General features: G+C 47.9%; 1 protein-coding gene across 3 annotated transcripts; it reads left to right on the top strand.

The window, feature by feature from the left end:
* Positions 1-412: 412 nt before the first annotated feature.
* Positions 413-18,152, top strand: CERS5 (ceramide synthase 5). Of its 3 annotated transcripts, none has more exons than XR_010785166.1 (11): positions 416-615; positions 5,244-5,349; positions 7,277-7,407; positions 8,929-8,986; positions 9,508-9,558; positions 9,842-9,934; positions 11,188-11,316; positions 11,899-12,005; positions 14,213-14,369; positions 15,304-15,401; positions 16,929-16,943. XR_010785166.1 is itself a non-coding variant. In XM_066567834.1 (11 exons), exons 1-11 carry the CDS (start codon positions 416-418, stop codon positions 17,079-17,081), a joined length of 1,215 nt encoding a protein of 404 aa, XP_066423931.1. In that variant the 3' UTR covers positions 17,082-18,152. The 3 variants fall into 3 exon arrangements, 2 of the variants coding, with proteins under 2 accessions (XP_066423930.1, XP_066423931.1); XM_066567834.1 differs by having other exon boundaries at positions 15,372-15,401; positions 16,929-18,152; XM_066567833.1 differs by lacking the exon at positions 15,304-15,401 and having other exon boundaries at positions 413-615; positions 16,929-18,152.
* Positions 18,153-18,343: the final 191 nt, after the last annotated feature.

Raw genomic sequence — 18,343 nt, 5'->3', positions numbered from 1 at the left:
GAGCGCCGGGACCTCGTTTTGGCCTCGTTTGGTGGCTGTGGTGACCGCCAGAACTGCGGCCGCCGGCAGGGGCGGAGCGAGGCGACAAAGAGCGCTGCCTCGTCTCTGCTCCGCACCGCCTGTAGCGGACGATGCAACAAGGGGAGCGGTGTATTCGAAGCCCGCCTCTTACGGGCCGTGGCCGGGCGGTGAGAGGCGCGGTCTCGTCCTGCCCCGCCCGGCCGTGTCGGTGGCACCGTGTGGCGGCGGCGGCAGGGCTGAGGCGATGAGGGACGCGGTCTCCCCAAGCACCGCCCCCTCGGGACCGGGGTTGCCGCCCGATTCGCTGCCGCCGTGATGGACAGGGCGGGGCCGGCGCTCGGCCGCGCCCCCGTGTCTGTGGCGGCCGCCCGAGCGCGGCGGCGGCAGGCGGAAGATGGCGGCGGCCGCGGCGGCGGCGCTGCGGGCCTGGTTCTGGAACGAGCGGTTCTGGCTCCCGCACAACGTGACGTGGGCGGACCTGGCCGGCGAGCCGGGCCCGCCGGGCAGCGGGCTGCAGTACCCGCGGGCCGCTCACGTCCTCTCCGCCTTCCCGCTGGCGCTCGGCATCTTCGCCGTGCGGCTGCTCTTCGAGAGGTGAGCGCGGGGCCGCCCCCGGGGCGGCGGGGCCGGGAAGCGCCGGGGTCTGTGAGCACCGGGCCGGGCCAGGCCGGGGGGTGGCTGGGCGGGGGCTCCCCCGCACCCTGCGGGGCCTCCGCGAGGCCCTCCGTGCGTGGAAAGGGGACATTGTGTAATCCCGGGAAGCTGTCGCGGGAGTCGTGTCTGTCGCGACATGCACAAGCCCGTGGGGCTCTACTGCCGTGGGTCTGGATAACGAGAGGCCCCTCAAGTCCGGCAGTGCTGAGGTGGTGCCAAGAAAAATCCCATGTTTTATAGAGGAATTCACTTTTACTCCTGCTCCTGCCCGGGAGAACCTCGTAGGGTGACGGACGGAGCTGGCGGCTGCTGCTCCGCACTTGGCTTCCGTGTGTGCTTTATTGTACTTTCCCTGAGTTCCTGGATGAGGAAATAGGGCTCGTTCACATGGCCTGATGTATTATTAAATACTCGGTGGCTCTCCCTTGTCTCAGGCACGATGGATGTGAGTGCGGATCTTCATCTCTGCCCATCAACAGGTGTAAAACGGGATTCCTCATTTACCTGGGCATCCATAAACGTGAGCTCAGCCCCGGGGCACAGGTAGATCCTGTGTGTGTGTGGTGTGGATCTGCCACAGCCACGCAGTGTGTGGGTGGCAGAGATATTAATTAGTAAAGCGGCTTACTTAGGAAACCCTTAGGTGAAACGGACCAAGACACCCTGTATTGCTGTGCACGTAGTTCATTAAACATTGATTTAATCTTAAATTTCTGCCTTGAAAGGGCAGAAGTTGGCCAGGTTGGATGGACTTGGAGCAGCTTGGATTAGTGAAAGTGTCTCAGCCCATGGCAGGGGGTGGGGCTGGGTGAGCTTTAAGGTCCTTTCCAACCCAAACCATTCCATTATTCCATAGGTATTTTCTAAGCATGAAAAAGGCTGCAGGACTAAAGTGAGTGGGAATTGAGTCAGGTTTTTTTTTTTCTGTGGGTTTTCTGTAAGAAGTGTGAATTTTCCTGAGCTTTCAGAAATTAAGAGGCGGTTGGGATGAAGTAAAAAGATGGCAAATACAGGAGGAAAATGAAGCAGGTCAGCAGAGAGGTGAGGAATTGAGAGGCTGTTTTCTCCATGCTGTCTTTCTGCCCTTAGGAAAAGGCTTCAGAGAACCCAGGAACACACATGGCACTGCCAAAATCCCATCTCAGCTTGGTGTGTGCTGGTCCTGGCCAAACCTTGGTACTTGCCAGGACATAAGGAAAGGAGATAGTGAGACACAATAAAAATGATATTGTGGAGAGGTTCCTAATCCAGGTGTCAGTCTGGGGATGAGGTGCAGAATATTCTCTTTTCCTGGAGCTGTTGTGGAAGATGCACTACACCTGATGGCACACTGCTCCAGGCAGCATTTACTGTGTCCTGATAACGTCTCCCTGGTTTATGAAATTTCTTTTGTGATGTTAATTTAGGGTGGAGTTAAATCATCTGAGCAAAGCTCAGAGGCTGAGGTTTGCTTGCTGAGGGGGTTGTTCCTGATCTCAGCTTTGTCTCAGTGGTGTCCCAAAGTGAAAGCAGATTGTCACAGCCCATCTCAGGCAGTTTCTAGTTTGTTTATTTTAAAAGTTCATATCTTTGAATAAACTCCTTTCTGTTTCTTCCAGCCACTTTGAACATGTCATAAAAGTTCAGCTTTGTCTCAATAAACTCCTGTGGTGCATTTATCCCAATTCAGGCTTTGATTGTGTCAAATGTCTCTCTTGACACACATTTCACAGTTGGACTTGGTGACTCAGAATGAGAATTACAGGCTCGTGCAGCTCTTTTGGTTGAGCTGCTTCTTTTCTCTCTCCTTTTGCAGCTCCTCACTGTGAGGAAGTGCTTTGTGCTACAACGCTGACACGTTTCTGTTAGTTAGAATTCCACTAAAAACTACCTTTTACATCATGGCATTGACAAAATAATAATTCATTTGTCTGTCTGTGGGCAGTTAATGACTGTAGGGGTGAGGCAGGACTCATAGAGGAAGGTGAAGACAGTGGAAAGTGAGAGGGTGAGGATTGGTTAAATCTTAACACAGCAAAATTGAGAGATTATGGAAAGACAAACTCAAAAATGCATATTCAATACATCTCACTTTGGAGATTGTTCTTCCTTTTAAGAGCTGTAATAAGGAGTCACCAGCCAAACTGGAATGTTCATAAAGAAAGATTTTGCCTTTTTGTCAAGCACAACATGCCTGAGAACTATTTGTTCTAACATATGAGTCTGTGCACTTGAAAATCTGTTTTAAAATCAGTGTGTGTTAACAACTAGTGTGAAAGGGTAGGCTGGGGTGTGAGCTGATCCCTGCTGATAAAGGTTTCATAGAAGAATTTATATGATGAGAGTTTCTTGCTGGAAGGTGTTGGCAGTAAGTTGACCTTGGGTATAGTTCGTTGAGGATCATAAAATCATTTAGATTAAAAGGGACCTTTCAAGGCCACCTCACCCAGTCCTCTCCTCAAAGCAAGGCCAGTGTTCTGGCAATTCAGGTCACCCATGGTCTTCTGCTGTTCAGTTTGAAAATCCCCGAGAATGGAAATTCTGCTGTCTGGGCAGCATTTGTGTCTATTTTGGGGCTGTGCAGAACTTTGTCACTGTGGGATTCAGTGCAAAACACATCTGAAAACCTGCTCTGGGACCAAAAATTTGAAGTGTGAGTTCACCTTGCTGAGTTTACCTAAATAGGAGGTCAGCTTGGGATTTCCCTGTCTGAGCAGGGGATTCACCACTCACTTCATATTCCACCTGCAAGTTCATGTGTGAACTTCTGTGCTGCACTTGTGGCATATCCTGCAGGAAAGCAGATTATAAGGACATTTAATACTTGATATTTTTTACATTTTTATGGGGGTCTTGCCAAATGTTTCACAACATCAGGACAGGATTTCTGGCTGGGGGTCTGGACTATGGCGGAAGCTGTGAGCCTTTGGAGCCAAGCTCAAAGGAAATCACTCCTTCCTTTTTTATTTTTTAATTTTTTTTTTAAGCTGTGGGCATTGAAATGTAGTTTAGCATGTCCAGAGACAGGAGCAGAGCTGGGAAGGGTCTGGAGCATGAGAAGAGGCTGAGGGAGGTGGGAAAGTGGCTCAGCGTGGAGGAAAGGAGGCTCAGGGGGAGGAACCTTGTGGCTCTGCACGACTCCTGACAGGAGGGTCCCGTTGGGCACCAGGAGGAATTTCTTCATGGAAAAGGTGGTCAGGCCTTGGAGGGGGCTGCCCAGGGAGGTTTGGAGTCCCCATCCCTGGGGGTGTCCAGGGATGTGGCACTTGGTGCTCCGGGCTGGGGACAAGGAGGGGATCAGGCACAGCTTGGGCTGGATGATCCTGGAGGGATTTTTAACCTCACAGATCCTGGATGGAGACACAGGAAGAACTGGGGCAGACAGGGAAGGCTGGGCCCAGAGTGACTGTGGTTTGTTTAGTGTTTTCTGAGAGCTGGGTGTTCCTTTGGGATCAGTCACAAGCTGATCTGTAATTCCTCAAGGGAAAACTCCACGACCTGGGACTGTTCTTAAACCCAGCCACAGATATTTGTTCCTGAAGCACTCAGTGAGTATTCCTGAGAATAATTACTGTTGGAGCACTTAAAGGCACGATTCTCTTGAATTTTAATCTTTCCTTTTAAACACAAGGAGAAATTGTAACAATTGTGGTTGGAAAAAGCAGCATTTTCTGCTTGGTGGCACTGGGAGGCTCCTAAATATGTGTAATTTTAGCTCTCTCTGAAACAATCTCTCTGTGAAAGCAAAATGGTTTTAATGGTTCAAATGATTTTCAAAATCAGTTTGAGAAACAGGTTCTTCCTCAAAATTACTGATTAAAAGATACTGAATTTTGCTCCTTTTGCCCACCAACAGGAGAGGAACAATTCACGTGTCAGGTAATGCAGACATTTCCCTCTGAACCCTGAGCCCATTCTGACACAAACGTGCAGCAAAACCTGGCCATTTGGATCATGTTTCTATTTGTTTTATTTCAAACCCAGGCTTGTTTCCAGAGTATGTGCTGTAAAATCCAGGAAGAGTTAAATGAGTTTGGAATACACAGAGCACGTGGGATGGATGAGATCCCGAGATCAGGGATCTTTCAGACTGGGGTACTTGCATCTTCCTGTCTGTCCTGAAGGAAACGAGCCACTTTATTTTTCCCCCAAGAAAAAGTTACTTTTGGGAGCTGTGTCACTTGAACTTCCCTTTTTCCTGAGCTATGTGACACCAAGGCCTATTTTGGGAACAAGATGCTTTGTTTTAGGGCTTCATCTCCAGCATTTCTGTCCACAGCAGACTGCTATCAGTCTATTGTTTTATTGCTGAGGAATGAGAATCTCCCTGGGGAGCACATTCAGATCCTTACAAGCCAAGGGCATTAAGATTTAATTTTTCATTCTGGTGTGCACAGTATGTGGTGTCTGTAGTTACCACATGGACTAATAAAAGAAGTTTCTTCACCTGGGAAGCAGTGGGATGGAGATTTCAAAAGCTTTTTCACCAGGTTTTGCAGGTGCTGACAAATCCAGGTCCTTGTGATTCAGGCAGAGGAAGGAAATAAATATCTTGTTTTAATCCAGCTCTTTCTGGGCAATTCTTGCAGGTTTATTGCCAAGCCATGTGCCATAAACCTTGGCATTCAGGACAGTGGACCTCACAGAGCCCAGCCCAATGCAATTTTAGAGAAAGTGTTTACATCCATCACTAAGGTGAGTCACGCTTCAAATTCCTCCTCCATCCTGAAGGGAATGGAGGCCTGGAAGTGTCTCAGGGGGGGCTTTTTGCTTCCACTTTTCTGGATTGAGATGCACATTTCACCCTCTGCTTCCACAAGTGGGCTCGGTCTGGTTTTACTTTGCCTCTGGCCCGTCCTTCTGGTAGCAAAGTAAATTCCCTGTATGGGAGTTCACTCCCCTATGGTTTTGTGCACAGAAGAATCTTCTTTGGGATGCAAATGTTCCCCTGATTGATAGGCCTGAGCTGCTTCCTTCAGCTCCCTGCCTTTGGTCCAAGTTGTACAGTGGGGATTCTTGGTTTAACAAGAAATTTCCCAGCATCTTCCACTTTTGTTGGGAACGTGTTCCTCTTTTTCTTGAGCTCAGTTCTTTTTCTGATTTTATTGGTTTTATTGTGAAAGTCTTCCTCTCATTTTTGCCATTTACTGTAAAGCTGGACAGCAGTTGCCAGTGGAAGGGGATTATTCAGGGAGGTGTTCAGCCAGTGAAGGATGTCCTGATGAAGGGCAGGACATTTAATGGTGGCTGAAGGTGTTTTCTTTGGGTTGTTTCCTTCTTTCCCTTAAGCTCACAGGCCTGCAGATTTACAGAATCCCACTGTACTTTATCCAGCATTGAATAAGTGCAATCGATTTTCATTAAAGATAACAAAATGGAAGGTTTTCTGTTGAGATTTGCTGATGCTGAACCTCATCTACTGGAGCAGATAAAGGGAAACTTCAAAAAACTTGCCTTGTGGGAACATTGAAGTTTTGAGGCATTTGGAATTGAAAAATCCCCAGAATCTGATGCCCTTTGCTGGGAGAACTTTAATGCAGGGGATGTCCTTGAAATTAATGTTTAGAAAACGCAGGAGGTCACAGGCTGTGCAGAATTTGTCTGGCTGATGGAACCTTTAACTGTGCCCGTGTGCTGTGGGGTGTGGGGAGTCAGGCTGGGGGTGGCCCTGGTGCAGGGGAAGGATTTCACTGCTGCTCTGGGCTGGGAGCTCTGCATTCCCCTTGGAGTCAGGTGCTTTCCCCACCATTAAATCCCAGGAAAGTGCTGAGGGATGTGTGGTGGATTGACAGGACAGTCACGGTCTCAATGCTGAAAATCAAATTACTCTGATTTTGATTTTCAGCTGGGTGAACTGATGATTTTTTATTAAATCAACATTCTGCATCGTTTTTGTGGTTGGTATGTAACTCAAATAGTAAAATGTGTTATCATCTTTCAGTGGTAGAGCTTCCTGGCAGAGTTGGTCTGAATTATCTCACTCCTGGGCTATTATAGAGGGAGCTACCAGGTTTGGTTCACTTTGATAAATCCATTTATGTTCATTCAGACAGGTGGAGAACAGGGATATATAATATCTGTATTTGTCATTGAAGTACTTCAGTCTTCAAATATATTTTCATTTATGAATTTTGATAACAGAAATAACACAATTACTACAGTGCCTTTATGGAATATACAAATATCTACTGTGTTAAACCAACTCTTACTTTAAAGTTTCCCTGTCCTTGCTGTGAGTAGCAAACCTTAAACATTTTAAGCTTTGCTGCCGAGTTCTGGGCTGTTTGAATTGATGTGCAGCTTTAACAGGTAGGACAGAACACTTTAACAGCTCCTCCCCCAAATTACCAGACAGAACAGTCACATCCCTTGTCTTAATGTGCTGTCAGCTGATGAAATAGGTGAGGAAATGCTCAACCAAAACCATTCTGAGTAATTAAGTAATTAGTGGCTTATGAAGGTTAACCCTGAATGACCATTTGTGGCAATGGGTTCTTGCTTCCAGACTCTGTGGTCCCTTCCTGGTGTGCTTTTTGTTATCTGTGCATTATTTCTGTCATAGTGCAGGACTCAAAGTAGCTTAAGGAGTGGGAGAAATGACATTTGTTTCATTTTCCTTCAGTCTCCAGATGGAAAAAGGTTAGAAGGCTTGTCCAAGCAGCTGGACTGGGATGTCCGAAAGATCCAGCGCTGGTTTCGGCATCGGAGGAACCAGGACAAACCCACCACCCTCACTAAATTTTGTGAGAGCATGTATGTTTGTGCAGAGGGGCTTCATCTCAGAGCTCTAGATGAGCTGGGGGCAGTGCTCTGCCAGACCAGGGCCAAAATTCCTGTACCAGCAAACAGGGCAGTTAAAGGAGGCTTTGAAATTCTGAAATATTTTGTGGGCATGCCTGAGAGACCAGAACGGGGTACAGGGGTCAGTGCTGGGCGGCTTTAGACACTGGGCCAGGTCCTTTGTGGCACTTGGGAGTGTCCGTGTGTCCGTGTGTCCGTGTGTCTGTGTGTCCATGTGTCTGTGTGTCCATGTGTCTGTGTGTCCGTGTGTCTGTGTGTCCGTGTGTCTGTGTGTCCGTGTGTCCATGTGTCCGTGTGTCTGTGTGTCCGTGTGTCTGTGTGTCCATGTCCTTGTGTCCGTGTGTCTGTGTGTCCATGTCCGTGTGTCCGTGTGTCTGTGTGTCCATGTGTCTGTGTGTCCGTGTGTCTGTGTGTCCGTGTGTCTGTGTGTCCGTGTGTCCGTGTGTCCATGTGTCCGTGTGTCCGTGTGTCCATGTGTCTGTGTGTCCATGTCTGTGTGTCCACGTGTCTGTGTCTTTCTGCCTGTGTGTCCATGTGTCTGTGTGTCCATGTGTCTGTGTGTCCATGTCTGTGTGTCCATGTATCTGTGTGTCCATGTCTGTGTGTCCACGTGTCTGTGTCTTTCTGCCTGTGTGTCCCTGTCTCTGCATTTGTGTCCATGTCCGTGTGTCTGTGTCCATGTCTGTGTGTCCATGTGTCTGTGTCCATGTCTGTGTGTCTGTGTCCATGTCTGTGTGTCTGTGTCCATGTCTGTGTGTCCATGTGTCTGTGTCCATGTCTGTGTGTCTGTGTCCATGTCTGTGCCTGTGTGTCCTTTGCCCTGTCCGTGTGTCCCTGTCCCCCGTCTGTGTGTCCCCATGCCCACACTGGCTCTGAATGCCCTGGGACACTCCTGCAGGCCCCATTCCCATCCAGAGCTCGTTCCCATTCCCACTTTCTGGCTTTCCCAGTCCCAGACACTCCTTGGTTTCCTTCTCTTCTCTTCTCTTCACCCCATTCTTTGTTCCCTGTTCCCTCCAAGCTCCTGCAGTTTTCTCTGTAGTGCAGTAGAACCTCAGCATTTTTTCCTGACTTGTTTCTCCTCTGCTGGTTTCTTTCCTTTCCAGTAACTTTCAATTCCTCCCCCAGTATGGTTTTGTCTACCTAAAGCCACAAGGTAAGAGGGAAAAATGCATACATCAGGATATCTCTGGGTGACAACAGCTTTGCTTGTTGTTATCTTGTTATCTCTTAAATATGGAATGATGCATGTTCACCCTGAGTTTCAAACCTGGCTGTTGATGCAAACCCAAGTGTGGTGTGAAAACTCTGCAATAGGTTTATGTTACCTGAAATGTTTAGAAATGAAGGTGGGTGAAGGCTTTTCAGGTATCAGATTTTGTCAGATTTTCCCCAATTATTGAAATTAATTTCACAAATGCTAACCAAAACTTGATTCTATGTCCTAAGTTTATTTTTTACTTCTTTTTCCAGGTGGAGATTTACATTTTATTTCAGTATATTTTTTTATGGAATCAGGTTTCTCTGGACGGTGAGTTGCTCTGTCACCTACGCTGTTGTTCTGTGGGGTTGCAGTTGAATGATCCCTGATTTGGGCTCCTGGGGGTTCTGTTCAAGACCTTCTTTACACTGTAGGGAAGCTTCTGTACAGATCTGTCATTTTGGAAATAACAGAAAATTATTTGACATGTTACCCCAGAATGTTGGAAAAAAACAAGGTGGGTTTTGGGTTTTCTTTGCTATGGAGAGCTGCTTCTTTTTTTCTCTTTCCCTCTTGAAGGGATACAGGTTCATCTCCTTGACTCTTTATTATTATTATTAGAGCTGTATGATTATTCTAGAAATTTCCATTGCAGCAGACCTCACATTGACAGCACAAATTAGACTTTAAATCACTAGGCTTTTTTACCGTATAAAGGCAGAATAAAGGTGGAATTTCAGTGAGCCAGTGCCAGGTGACTTTAGGTGCTGGGGAGGAAAACACCCAGTACAAACTGGGGTTTTATACAACTTCTTATTTATATATAATAAAGACCTACCTGTTCCCTTTAGGCACCCTGGTTTTGGGACACACGACAGTGCTGGTACAACTACCCTTTCCAGGTATGAGAGAAACACCTCCTAAATTCCAACTTTTTGGACAATTTCAGTTTTTATTTTTGTTATTGATACTGGATTAAAACTCTGCCATTTACTCTTTGTGCCTTTACATCCTGGTTAGGTCTGGCAGCAGCAGGGTTTCCTCAGATACATCTGACTCAGTTACTTTATGTTTATTTGCTGCTGAGATTGTTAAAGTGGGATGGAAAAGGAGGAAGGAAAAAAGTGATTTTAATGTAAATTTTGAATTATTTTATTTATTGTACTTTCTCTCTGTGTTTTCCAGCCTCTAACATCCAGGCTTTATTATTACTATATCTTGGAGCTGGCCTTCTACTGGTCTCTCATGTTTTCTCAGTTTACAGACATTAAACGGAAGGTGAGATGACCCAGAATTGCATTAACAACTCAATAGCTATAATGAAAACAATAATAAGAGATAGGACTAACAAAAAAGGGGAGTGTGCATGGCAGGAAAGCCAAAATGTAGTGATAATTATGTTTTCTTCCTCATTTACACCTTTGTGAGCCCTGAGAAAAAGGGAGGAGCAAGGCTGACCTGGTGTATCCTTGAGTTCCTTTCACCTTCCAGGGGACAGAGCAGCTTCACTCAATACCTCCCAATCCAAAGTTAACAAATCATTGCCTAAAAATAGATTTAACTGAAAGGCTTGCAGAAAATGAGCTGCTCAAAGCAGTACCTTGCTGAAGTTGCTGAGGAAATGGCAAACTCTAAGGAAATAATAACTGGGGTTTTGAAAGGAATTTCTCATCTGTGTGAGGAGCAGATGATGAGTGGTTGCAGTTGCTCAGATCTAATTCTGTCATGCTGCGTTCCAGGATTTGCTTATTGTTGCTGTTGGAGAACAGTCCCCAGTAAATCCTGGCTTATTGCTTCCTTTACATGAGCTGCAAAGCAGCAAATTATCCCAATTTTTGCATTGGCTGTTAAAAAACAAGTTTACCCAGGCTTTTTGTGCTGAAATATGAGCAGGTGGAGCACTGTGGAATACAGTGGAGCTGCAGACAGGGAGTGATGAACAACCTCTGGGACTGTGTTTGTAATATTTCATTTTGACTTTAACAAGTGCATGACATTCCCCACGGCAGCTGGGTGAGGTACAGGGAGCCAGGGGCTGAAGTGCAAACCAGCCCTGAATATTGTGCATTGTAAACATTTTTTTGTTCTTCCTGCTGAGTTTACCTGGTGTTCTGTGCCTGCTCTGCCCTGGCAGGGTTTGGTCACTGACAGCAGTAGCAGCACTTTGAATGTGTCCCAGGAGCTGAGGGGACTTCAGTGTGTCTGAAAACCAGGAGGAGATAAAAATAAGGGTCACCTTGTCCTCTGAATCTCATCTGTGGGGTCTGCAGGTACAGCTCTGTGTGTGCCAGAGAGACTGTGCTGATCCCTGAGCAGGCAGAGCTCTGACTTCAGCAGCACCAAAGCTGAGAGATCTTTCTGGAAGCTGTTGTGGAGATGGTGGGAGTGTGATGAGCTGTGATTGCTGTGGAGTCACAGCCTGAACTGAAGGAATCCTGTGACCCCAGTGACTCAGTTGGGTGGCTCTGTTCCAAAGTTTTGCATTTGTGTGACAACCAAAGAATCTTCATTCCTGGTTTTCCTGTTTCCAGGACTTCCTGATCATGTTCGTCCATCACCTGGCCACGATTGGACTGATCACGTTCTCATACATGAATAACATGGTGCGGGTTGGAACTCTGGTGCTGTGCCTCCATGATGCTTCAGATTTCCTCTTGGAGGTGAATTTCCTCTCAAATCTTGGCATCCCTAATGCTGGTGTGATCTCAGGGGAGCAAGCTGACATTCCTTGTTCTTGATAAACTGCTTTAAATGTGCCATGAAATTCGTGCTGCTGATCCTGCCTTGTCAGCTTTTCCTCCAAACCGCTTGGGTGCTGAGAGTCAAAAAACCATGGAATGGTTTGGGTTGGAAGGAACCTTAAAGATCACCCAGTTCCACTGTCCCAGGTTGCTCCAAGTCCCATCCAGCCTGGCCTTGGACCCTTGCATGGATGGGGCAGCCCCAGCTTCTCTGGGTAACCTGTGCCAGGGCCTCCCCACCCTCTCAGACAGGGTGATTGTATCCTCTGGCAGTTGGAAGCCATTCCCCCTTGTCCTGGCATTCCAGCCCTTGTAAATAGTCCTTCCCATTATCCTTGTAGGACCATGTAAATAACAGTACAAAAATACTAATACAATGTAATAATCCCTCTTTGTTCCAAACTGTGCAAATGTGATTGAGAATCTTTTGCCTCTCTCCAGCCCGGTAATTACAGGAGTGCACAAAGGGAATAACATTTGCATGTTTATTGTCTCTTGTAGGCTGCAAAACTGGCCAATTATGCCAAGTACCAACGTCTGTGTGATGCTTTCTTCATGCTCTTTGGGGTCGTGTTCATCGTGACCCGCCTGGGCATTTACCCTTTCTGGTAAGCACTGGAGCTGGGAGCTCTTGCTTGTTCTCCCAATCCTTTCAGCAGAGCCTTTGTTTTAGGCTTTCCCCAAGCATCCCAGCTGTCCCTCGAGGCAGCCTGAAGCAGCACATGGCCCAGGTGCTGTTTGGGGCAGCAGGTTTGAGTAGGCACATGAAGAAATCTCTCCCCAGTCAGCTGAGGGACTGGGGGAGGATCCCAGAGTCCCATCACAGCTGCCCCTCCCCTGCTGCAGTGATGGCAGAGTCAGCCAGAATTGCTCTGAGAGGCTTGAAGGATTCTCTGCTTCTCTGAAGAAGTTCTAGAAATAATTACAAGTGAGGCACAGTCTCTTGAGGTCATTTTTGTTTGTGTTTGGCTTAGTCATCACTGCAGTTTCTGATTCTTATGACACTTCTGTCCTGTCCTCGTGTCGTGACTATTCAGAGCCTGAAATAGGTCTGAGGTTTCTTGGGAGGTAAAACCCTGGATAATTGGCTTAGAGAGAATCATCCCATAATGAGATTCCCTCTCACCTCAGTAGGTCAGACCTGGAGCAGTGCTTTGGTTAATGAGCTGTTGTCCATTTATTGTGTGTGGTGGCAATTGCTTACAGCATTTTACTGCTTGCATTTATTTCCTAGGCCATGGGCACCTGGCATTCCTATTTTTTCTGGGTGCCTGGTAGGCAGCAACAATCCTTTCATTTTAGCATCAGGGTTGCAGTTAAAGCTCTTGCTTATTTTCCAGTAAATGCACCAAAGGACTCTGGATGAAGAAAAGCTTTAATTCCTATTTCTTCATAGGCTCCTTCCAGGGACAAAATAGAGATTTGTTTTAGCAGCTGCTGTCTGTCGTGAGGGGATGCTCTTACCTCACACCAGTGCTCAGCATCCTGTAAATCTTTAATGTGTTTTCCACTGGCTGTAATGTCACTCCTCAGCTTTGTAGAGGAATCTGGCAAGCTGCAGCAGCACTGCAGACCCTGCACGTGTATTCCCTTCCCTAATTAGTAAAGTAAAACATCAGCAGATCTCTGGAATTGCATTTCATTCTTTCATAAACCTGCTAGGAGTTAAATACTTCTGGAGCTGCCTTTTGGGGGATTTTGGTTCTTGTTTGAAAAGCTTGTTTTGCTTTTCTTGTGTTAAAAGCTGTGTGAAATTAATGTGGTTGTTAAAGGTCTCTCCATACCTCTCTGCATCATAAAATCTAAAGTGTTTATTAAATTGCTGAAGGACTGGTAATAACTCCCAGCAACAAGAACAGCAAAACAGTAATGAAAGAAACACAAGGCTTGGGCCATAAAGCAGGTTTGAGTCTTCCAGCCTGGCTGGAGGAATCTATAAAACTCTGAGGGAAGAGAAGAGCACCCAGGGAGGGAGGGAGCCCTTCTGGGGACAAAATTCCTTCCTGATCCCAGAATCCTTGAGGTTGGAAAAGCCCTCCAAGACCACTGAGTCCAGCTGTGACCAATCCCCAGCGAAACAGTGAGTGCCATGTCCAGCTGTTCCTTGGGCACCTCCAGGGATGGGGACTCCAAAGCTCCCTGGGCAGCCCCTTCCAGTGCCTCACCACCCTTTCCATGAAGAAATTGCTGCCGATGTCCAACCTGAATGTTCCCTGGCACATCCCTCTTGTCCTGTTGTCAGTGGGAGCAGAGCCTGACACCCCCCAGCTGCCCCCTCCTGTCAGGGAGTTGTGCAGAGCCAGAAGGGCCCCCCTGAACCCCCTTTTCCCCAGCTGTTCCAGCTCTGGACACTCTCCAGCCCCTCAATATCTCCCTGCTGTGAGGGCCCAGAGCTGGCCACAGCCTCACAGAGGGACAATCCCTGAGCAGCTCCTGTGCCCAGCCTATTTTTGATATGATTTTTGATCTTTAAATCTGGGTGAAAGCTGCCCAAGCAGGAAGGTGTTAACAGTTGTTTTGGTGACCAGAGCAGCCTGACATCACTTCCTGTGAAGTTTTTATAAATAAATGCTTGTGCTTTGGAGAAGAAAATTGGCAGCAGATCCCGTGTGTGTAACCAAATTGCAGCACATTCACATGTTCTGTTTTGTTGCTCAGTTCAAATGCTCCTAATGAGCTTTACTCAGTCTCCTGACTCTGGCAGGAGCAGAGCAGCAGATGCTCAGTGAGACACAAACTGTTGTGCATCTGGCCTGGCACCTCCAGTCGGAGCTGAGCACAGCTGATCTCAAATGTGTTTCTGGATCTCTTTCAGGATTTTGAACACGACCCTGTTTGAAAGCTGGGAGCTGATCGGTCCCTACCCTTCCTGGTGGCTGTTCAATGGGCTCCTGGTGACCTTGCAGGTCTTGCACGTCATCTGGTCTTACCTCATCATCCGCACGGCCTCCAAGGCCCTGGTGAGGGGCAAGGTAAGGCTGAGGGAGGCTTCTGGCTCATCATTCCTACAAGCCCCATTAAGAAATCGTGAGACATTGAGCTTTTCAGTGAGGGCTGGTGTTGGTTCTTAAGGGACTTGCATCAAGAGTTCACAAAAATGGTGGTTTTTACCTTGATTGCTCTGCACTTGTGAGTTCCCACGTGTGTTCAAAGGCAGGGAGTCTCTCCTGGGCATGCAGGGGGATAACTCCATTTTACAGTACACTCAAATGTCCTAAAATGGCAATTATGACACTTTTGTTGTGCACTCTGGAATTTAAGGTGGTAGCAGGCTCTCTTTTGGACAACAGCATGGACATACAGGATGTTTTCCAACATCAGCTGGTCCTTGGGATGTGCTGGGATTGTGCTGCTTCACTGGCTTCTGTCTGCCAAGTGCAGGCACTGAGCTGAGGGAAAAGGTTCCCAGGGATTCAGTGGGGTTTGCTGGCTGTCAAAAATCACAGAATGGCCTGGCTTGGATGGGACCTTAAAGATCATCCAGGCTGGACAGGGCTTGGAGCAACCTGGGATAGTGGAAATTGTCCCTGCCCATGGCAGGGGGTGGAACAAGGTGAGCTTTGAGGTCCTTCCAACCCAAACCATTGCATGATTCTATGAAACCAGCAAAAAAGCTGATTTAGTAGCACAAATGCTTTTTCCTATCAGATATTGATATTCTGATCTGGGTTTCCCTGATGGCTCTGCATTATTTTGTGTTTGACTTTAGCTGCCTCTACACATGGAATGTGGCCTTGAAAAATATAATTATTCTGGTTGGCTCTGGGGGCAAGCAGGTTTCAGGGTACGAGCTCTTCATCTGTTCCCCACAGCTGCTGCTACAAATGCCTGATTTTCATTCTCTGCAGCTGTTTCTGTATCCTGAGTTCTACACCTTTTCCCTTTCCTTGGTTCTCTCCTGTCCAGGTGACCTAGCCAGAGAAAGGACTCTAAGCTCTGTCTTCTTCATTCTTTTCTCCTTTTCTCTGTGCCAGATTGGAGCTGGACAGTTTCACCCTGTGCATGTAAGTGTGACCTGTGTTTCTGTTTGTTCACTGAAACACGTCTGTGTCGAGGCCCCAAGACAAAAGCAGAGCCCTGGTGCCTTCTCCTTCTCTCCCTGGTCCTGACAGAGTGCTAAAATACTGTTTTTTCCAAAGGTCAGAGCAGTGTCCTGGGGTCTGTTCTCACCTGCTGTCACCTGCCTGCACAACCTTCACTTTGTGCTTTTACACACCCACACACTCCAGTTTCTGTCTTTGCTCCCCATCAGCACCACACTGAGGGGCAGAGGGCAGGAGGAATTCCCTCCTTCTTGTGAAAAGGAGTGAACAGCCACTTCTCCCCCAAGAACAGAAAAAATGTCAAGGGATTTCTGCTTCCTTCCAGTGACCCTTTGAACTTCCAATATAGCAGGAGATTGTGGAAAGATAGCAGAAGTTCTGGCAACAGGCAGAAGCCAGGACATCCAAAAAGCTCCTGGAGATCATTAACTTCACCTGGCTTCCAGCCAGATCTTCCCTGGAGTTCAACCACTTCCTGCTGCTGCAGAGCCCTAACCCTGACTCCAGGAGAGTGAAATCCTGGACTCCTTGGAAAGCTGCAAGCCAGAGTGCTGGCACATGGAGTGACTGAGGCTGCAGAGGGAGGGGAGTGAGGAGCGGCCTTGGGCAGAGCAGGGGCTGCTCTCCAGGCCCAGCTCACACTGGGGAGGTTTGCTCTGGCACCTGCCACCACGCCAGGTGTGTGTTTGCAGCTGGGGCCGGGTTTATGGGCTCTTCCCCTCCCTTCCTGCTGGGAACGTTCAAAATCCCACGTGCAAGTCCAACAGAGCTGGATTTGCAGCAGTCTCTGAACTAAGGCAGGCTCTGTAAGCAGATCTGGGTCCCTGAGCTGAGGCTGCTCCTGTTCTGAACAGGTGTTTGCTGGATCAGACACTGTCTTTGTTCTCCATGCCCTGTCCAAACAGGCTCCTGCTCCTAAATGGTCTCTCCCAGATGAAGCACGGGCTGTGGAAATGGAGGTGCTCTGTTGGAGCAGTGATGTGATAAATAAAGCTGCTTAATTTTTAAAATAGCAAAGCTGCTCCCTGTAGGACAAAATGTTCTCTCTCAAACTGACACATTCCTGGTTTTTGGTTGTTGGACCCACTTGTGATCGTGGCATGAGAAATTTTTGATTCAAAACAAACGGTTTAGAAAAATGGCCTTTAACTGATCTAGAGAGGAGCCCTTGGAAGACAAGAACAACACCAGATCTGTAGAATCATCTGATCTGGTGAGAACAAGAGTGAAGTGCTTTCACAGATACACAGAATATTTGGAAAATGGAGCTCATCTTTGCAAATTGTCTTTTTCGGTGTCTGTGTCTTGCTCCTAATGTGATGACAGGCTCCTTCTTGGGAGCTTGAACTGAGCCAGGCTCAGATGTAGGAGGTAGATGTGAGTGAAGGTGGTTCATCACAGGGACACAACCTTCTAACTGCTGGTTTCTGTCAATTTTTCAACTCCCCTTCTCCTCTCCCACTCCCCAATTCCACTGGCAATGTTTAGGTATCCAAGGATGACCGCAGTGACGTGGAGAGCAGCTCTGAGGAGGAGGATGTGACTTCCAACAGCACAAAAGGAATTTTCAGCACTTCCAGTAACGGTTCCAACCGCCTGAACGGCCACGTGGCCGCTGGCCAGTGGACAGGAGAGGAGTAAGGCCCTGGGCTGGCCTTGAGCAAACACGAACTTCTCTTTCAATATCTAGTTGTGTTGAGCTCCACATTCCCAAGTGATCTTTAATCAAAAACCCCTTCCCCAGAAACCTCCAGCAGACCTGAAACGGGCACAACCCTGACCAGTCAGAGGCTTTGCACGGCACAAGGGATGAAGCCAACGACGGGGGCAAAAACAAAGCTGCAGATTTCACTTCAAGCCATTTTGTACTTCAGAAGGACAAGGAAACACTCCTGAGTTCTGTTGATATTTGCAGAGGTGTCTTTGTTTGTGACAAACTGGCTTTTACTGGGATCAGCTCGAGGCAGAGCAGGTTTGGACCGCAGGGTTCAGTGCCACTCAGCAACGGTTCACTCCCGGCAGCTGCAGCAGCTCTTGATGCTCTCCAGGAGCCACTTCAGAGCACAGAGAACGCAGGTTCCACGTGCCAGCTGCCCTGGGTGAGGCAGAGACCCTGCTCCCAGCTGAGCTTTGAACTGTGCTAACCCAGAACCACTGCTCTGCCTCGCCCCAGGCTGCTGGGGAGGTCCCAGCTGCTCATCTCTGCTGCCACCAGGGACCAGGCCAGCGTCTGCTGCCTCTTTTGGTGCTGCAAACCCCTCTGAAGTCTTGACCAAAGCCTTCTGCAAGGGGGTGGGGGGGGTGGTTTATTGCCCCTGAGATAACCAGCATAATCCAGGCGTTTTAAATTGTTTTCTTCCTGTTGCAAATTGTGGGTTTGAGGACTTCTCTAGACCTACTGGATTCAGTTGGCTAAGCTGGGATCGGAGGGAGGATCAGAACTGGTGGGCTGGGTTTAACTCTCCAAAAAATGAGATGTTTTGGCCCTGTACTCTGAGACAAGTGATTGTTGCTGCTCTGATGTTAGAGCTGTGGAGGAACCCAGGGCTGGAAGAGCAGCCACGCTGTGGGCTTTGCTTCTCTTTTTTTACTCAATGGTACTTGGGGGCAATGGAACGGTCAATCAGGAGCAGAATTTTGGAAACTTCTCAAAGTTGTTACCATTTTATACTGTTGTTTACTCTTATCTCCAATTAAAAGTTGCTTCAGAAACCTGGGGTGATGTGTTTCATCTTGAGGAAATAGAACAGAGGACAGCATGGGTCCCTTGGCTGTCTCTGAGCACCTGGGCTGCTGCCAGGACAGGAGAAACAGCTTTTTGGAAGAACAGAAGTGATGGACTCATGGAATGCATCCCTGCCCATGGAAGGGGGTGGAACAGAGTGACCTTTAAGCCCAGACCA

This window comes from Molothrus aeneus, chromosome 30 (genome assembly GCF_037042795.1).
Source record: "Molothrus aeneus isolate 106 chromosome 30, BPBGC_Maene_1.0, whole genome shotgun sequence".
Classification (NCBI taxonomy): domain Eukaryota; kingdom Metazoa; phylum Chordata; class Aves; order Passeriformes; family Icteridae; genus Molothrus; species Molothrus aeneus.
The sequence above is the reverse complement of the archived record's forward strand: the minus strand, read 5'-3'. Positions and strand labels throughout refer to the sequence as shown.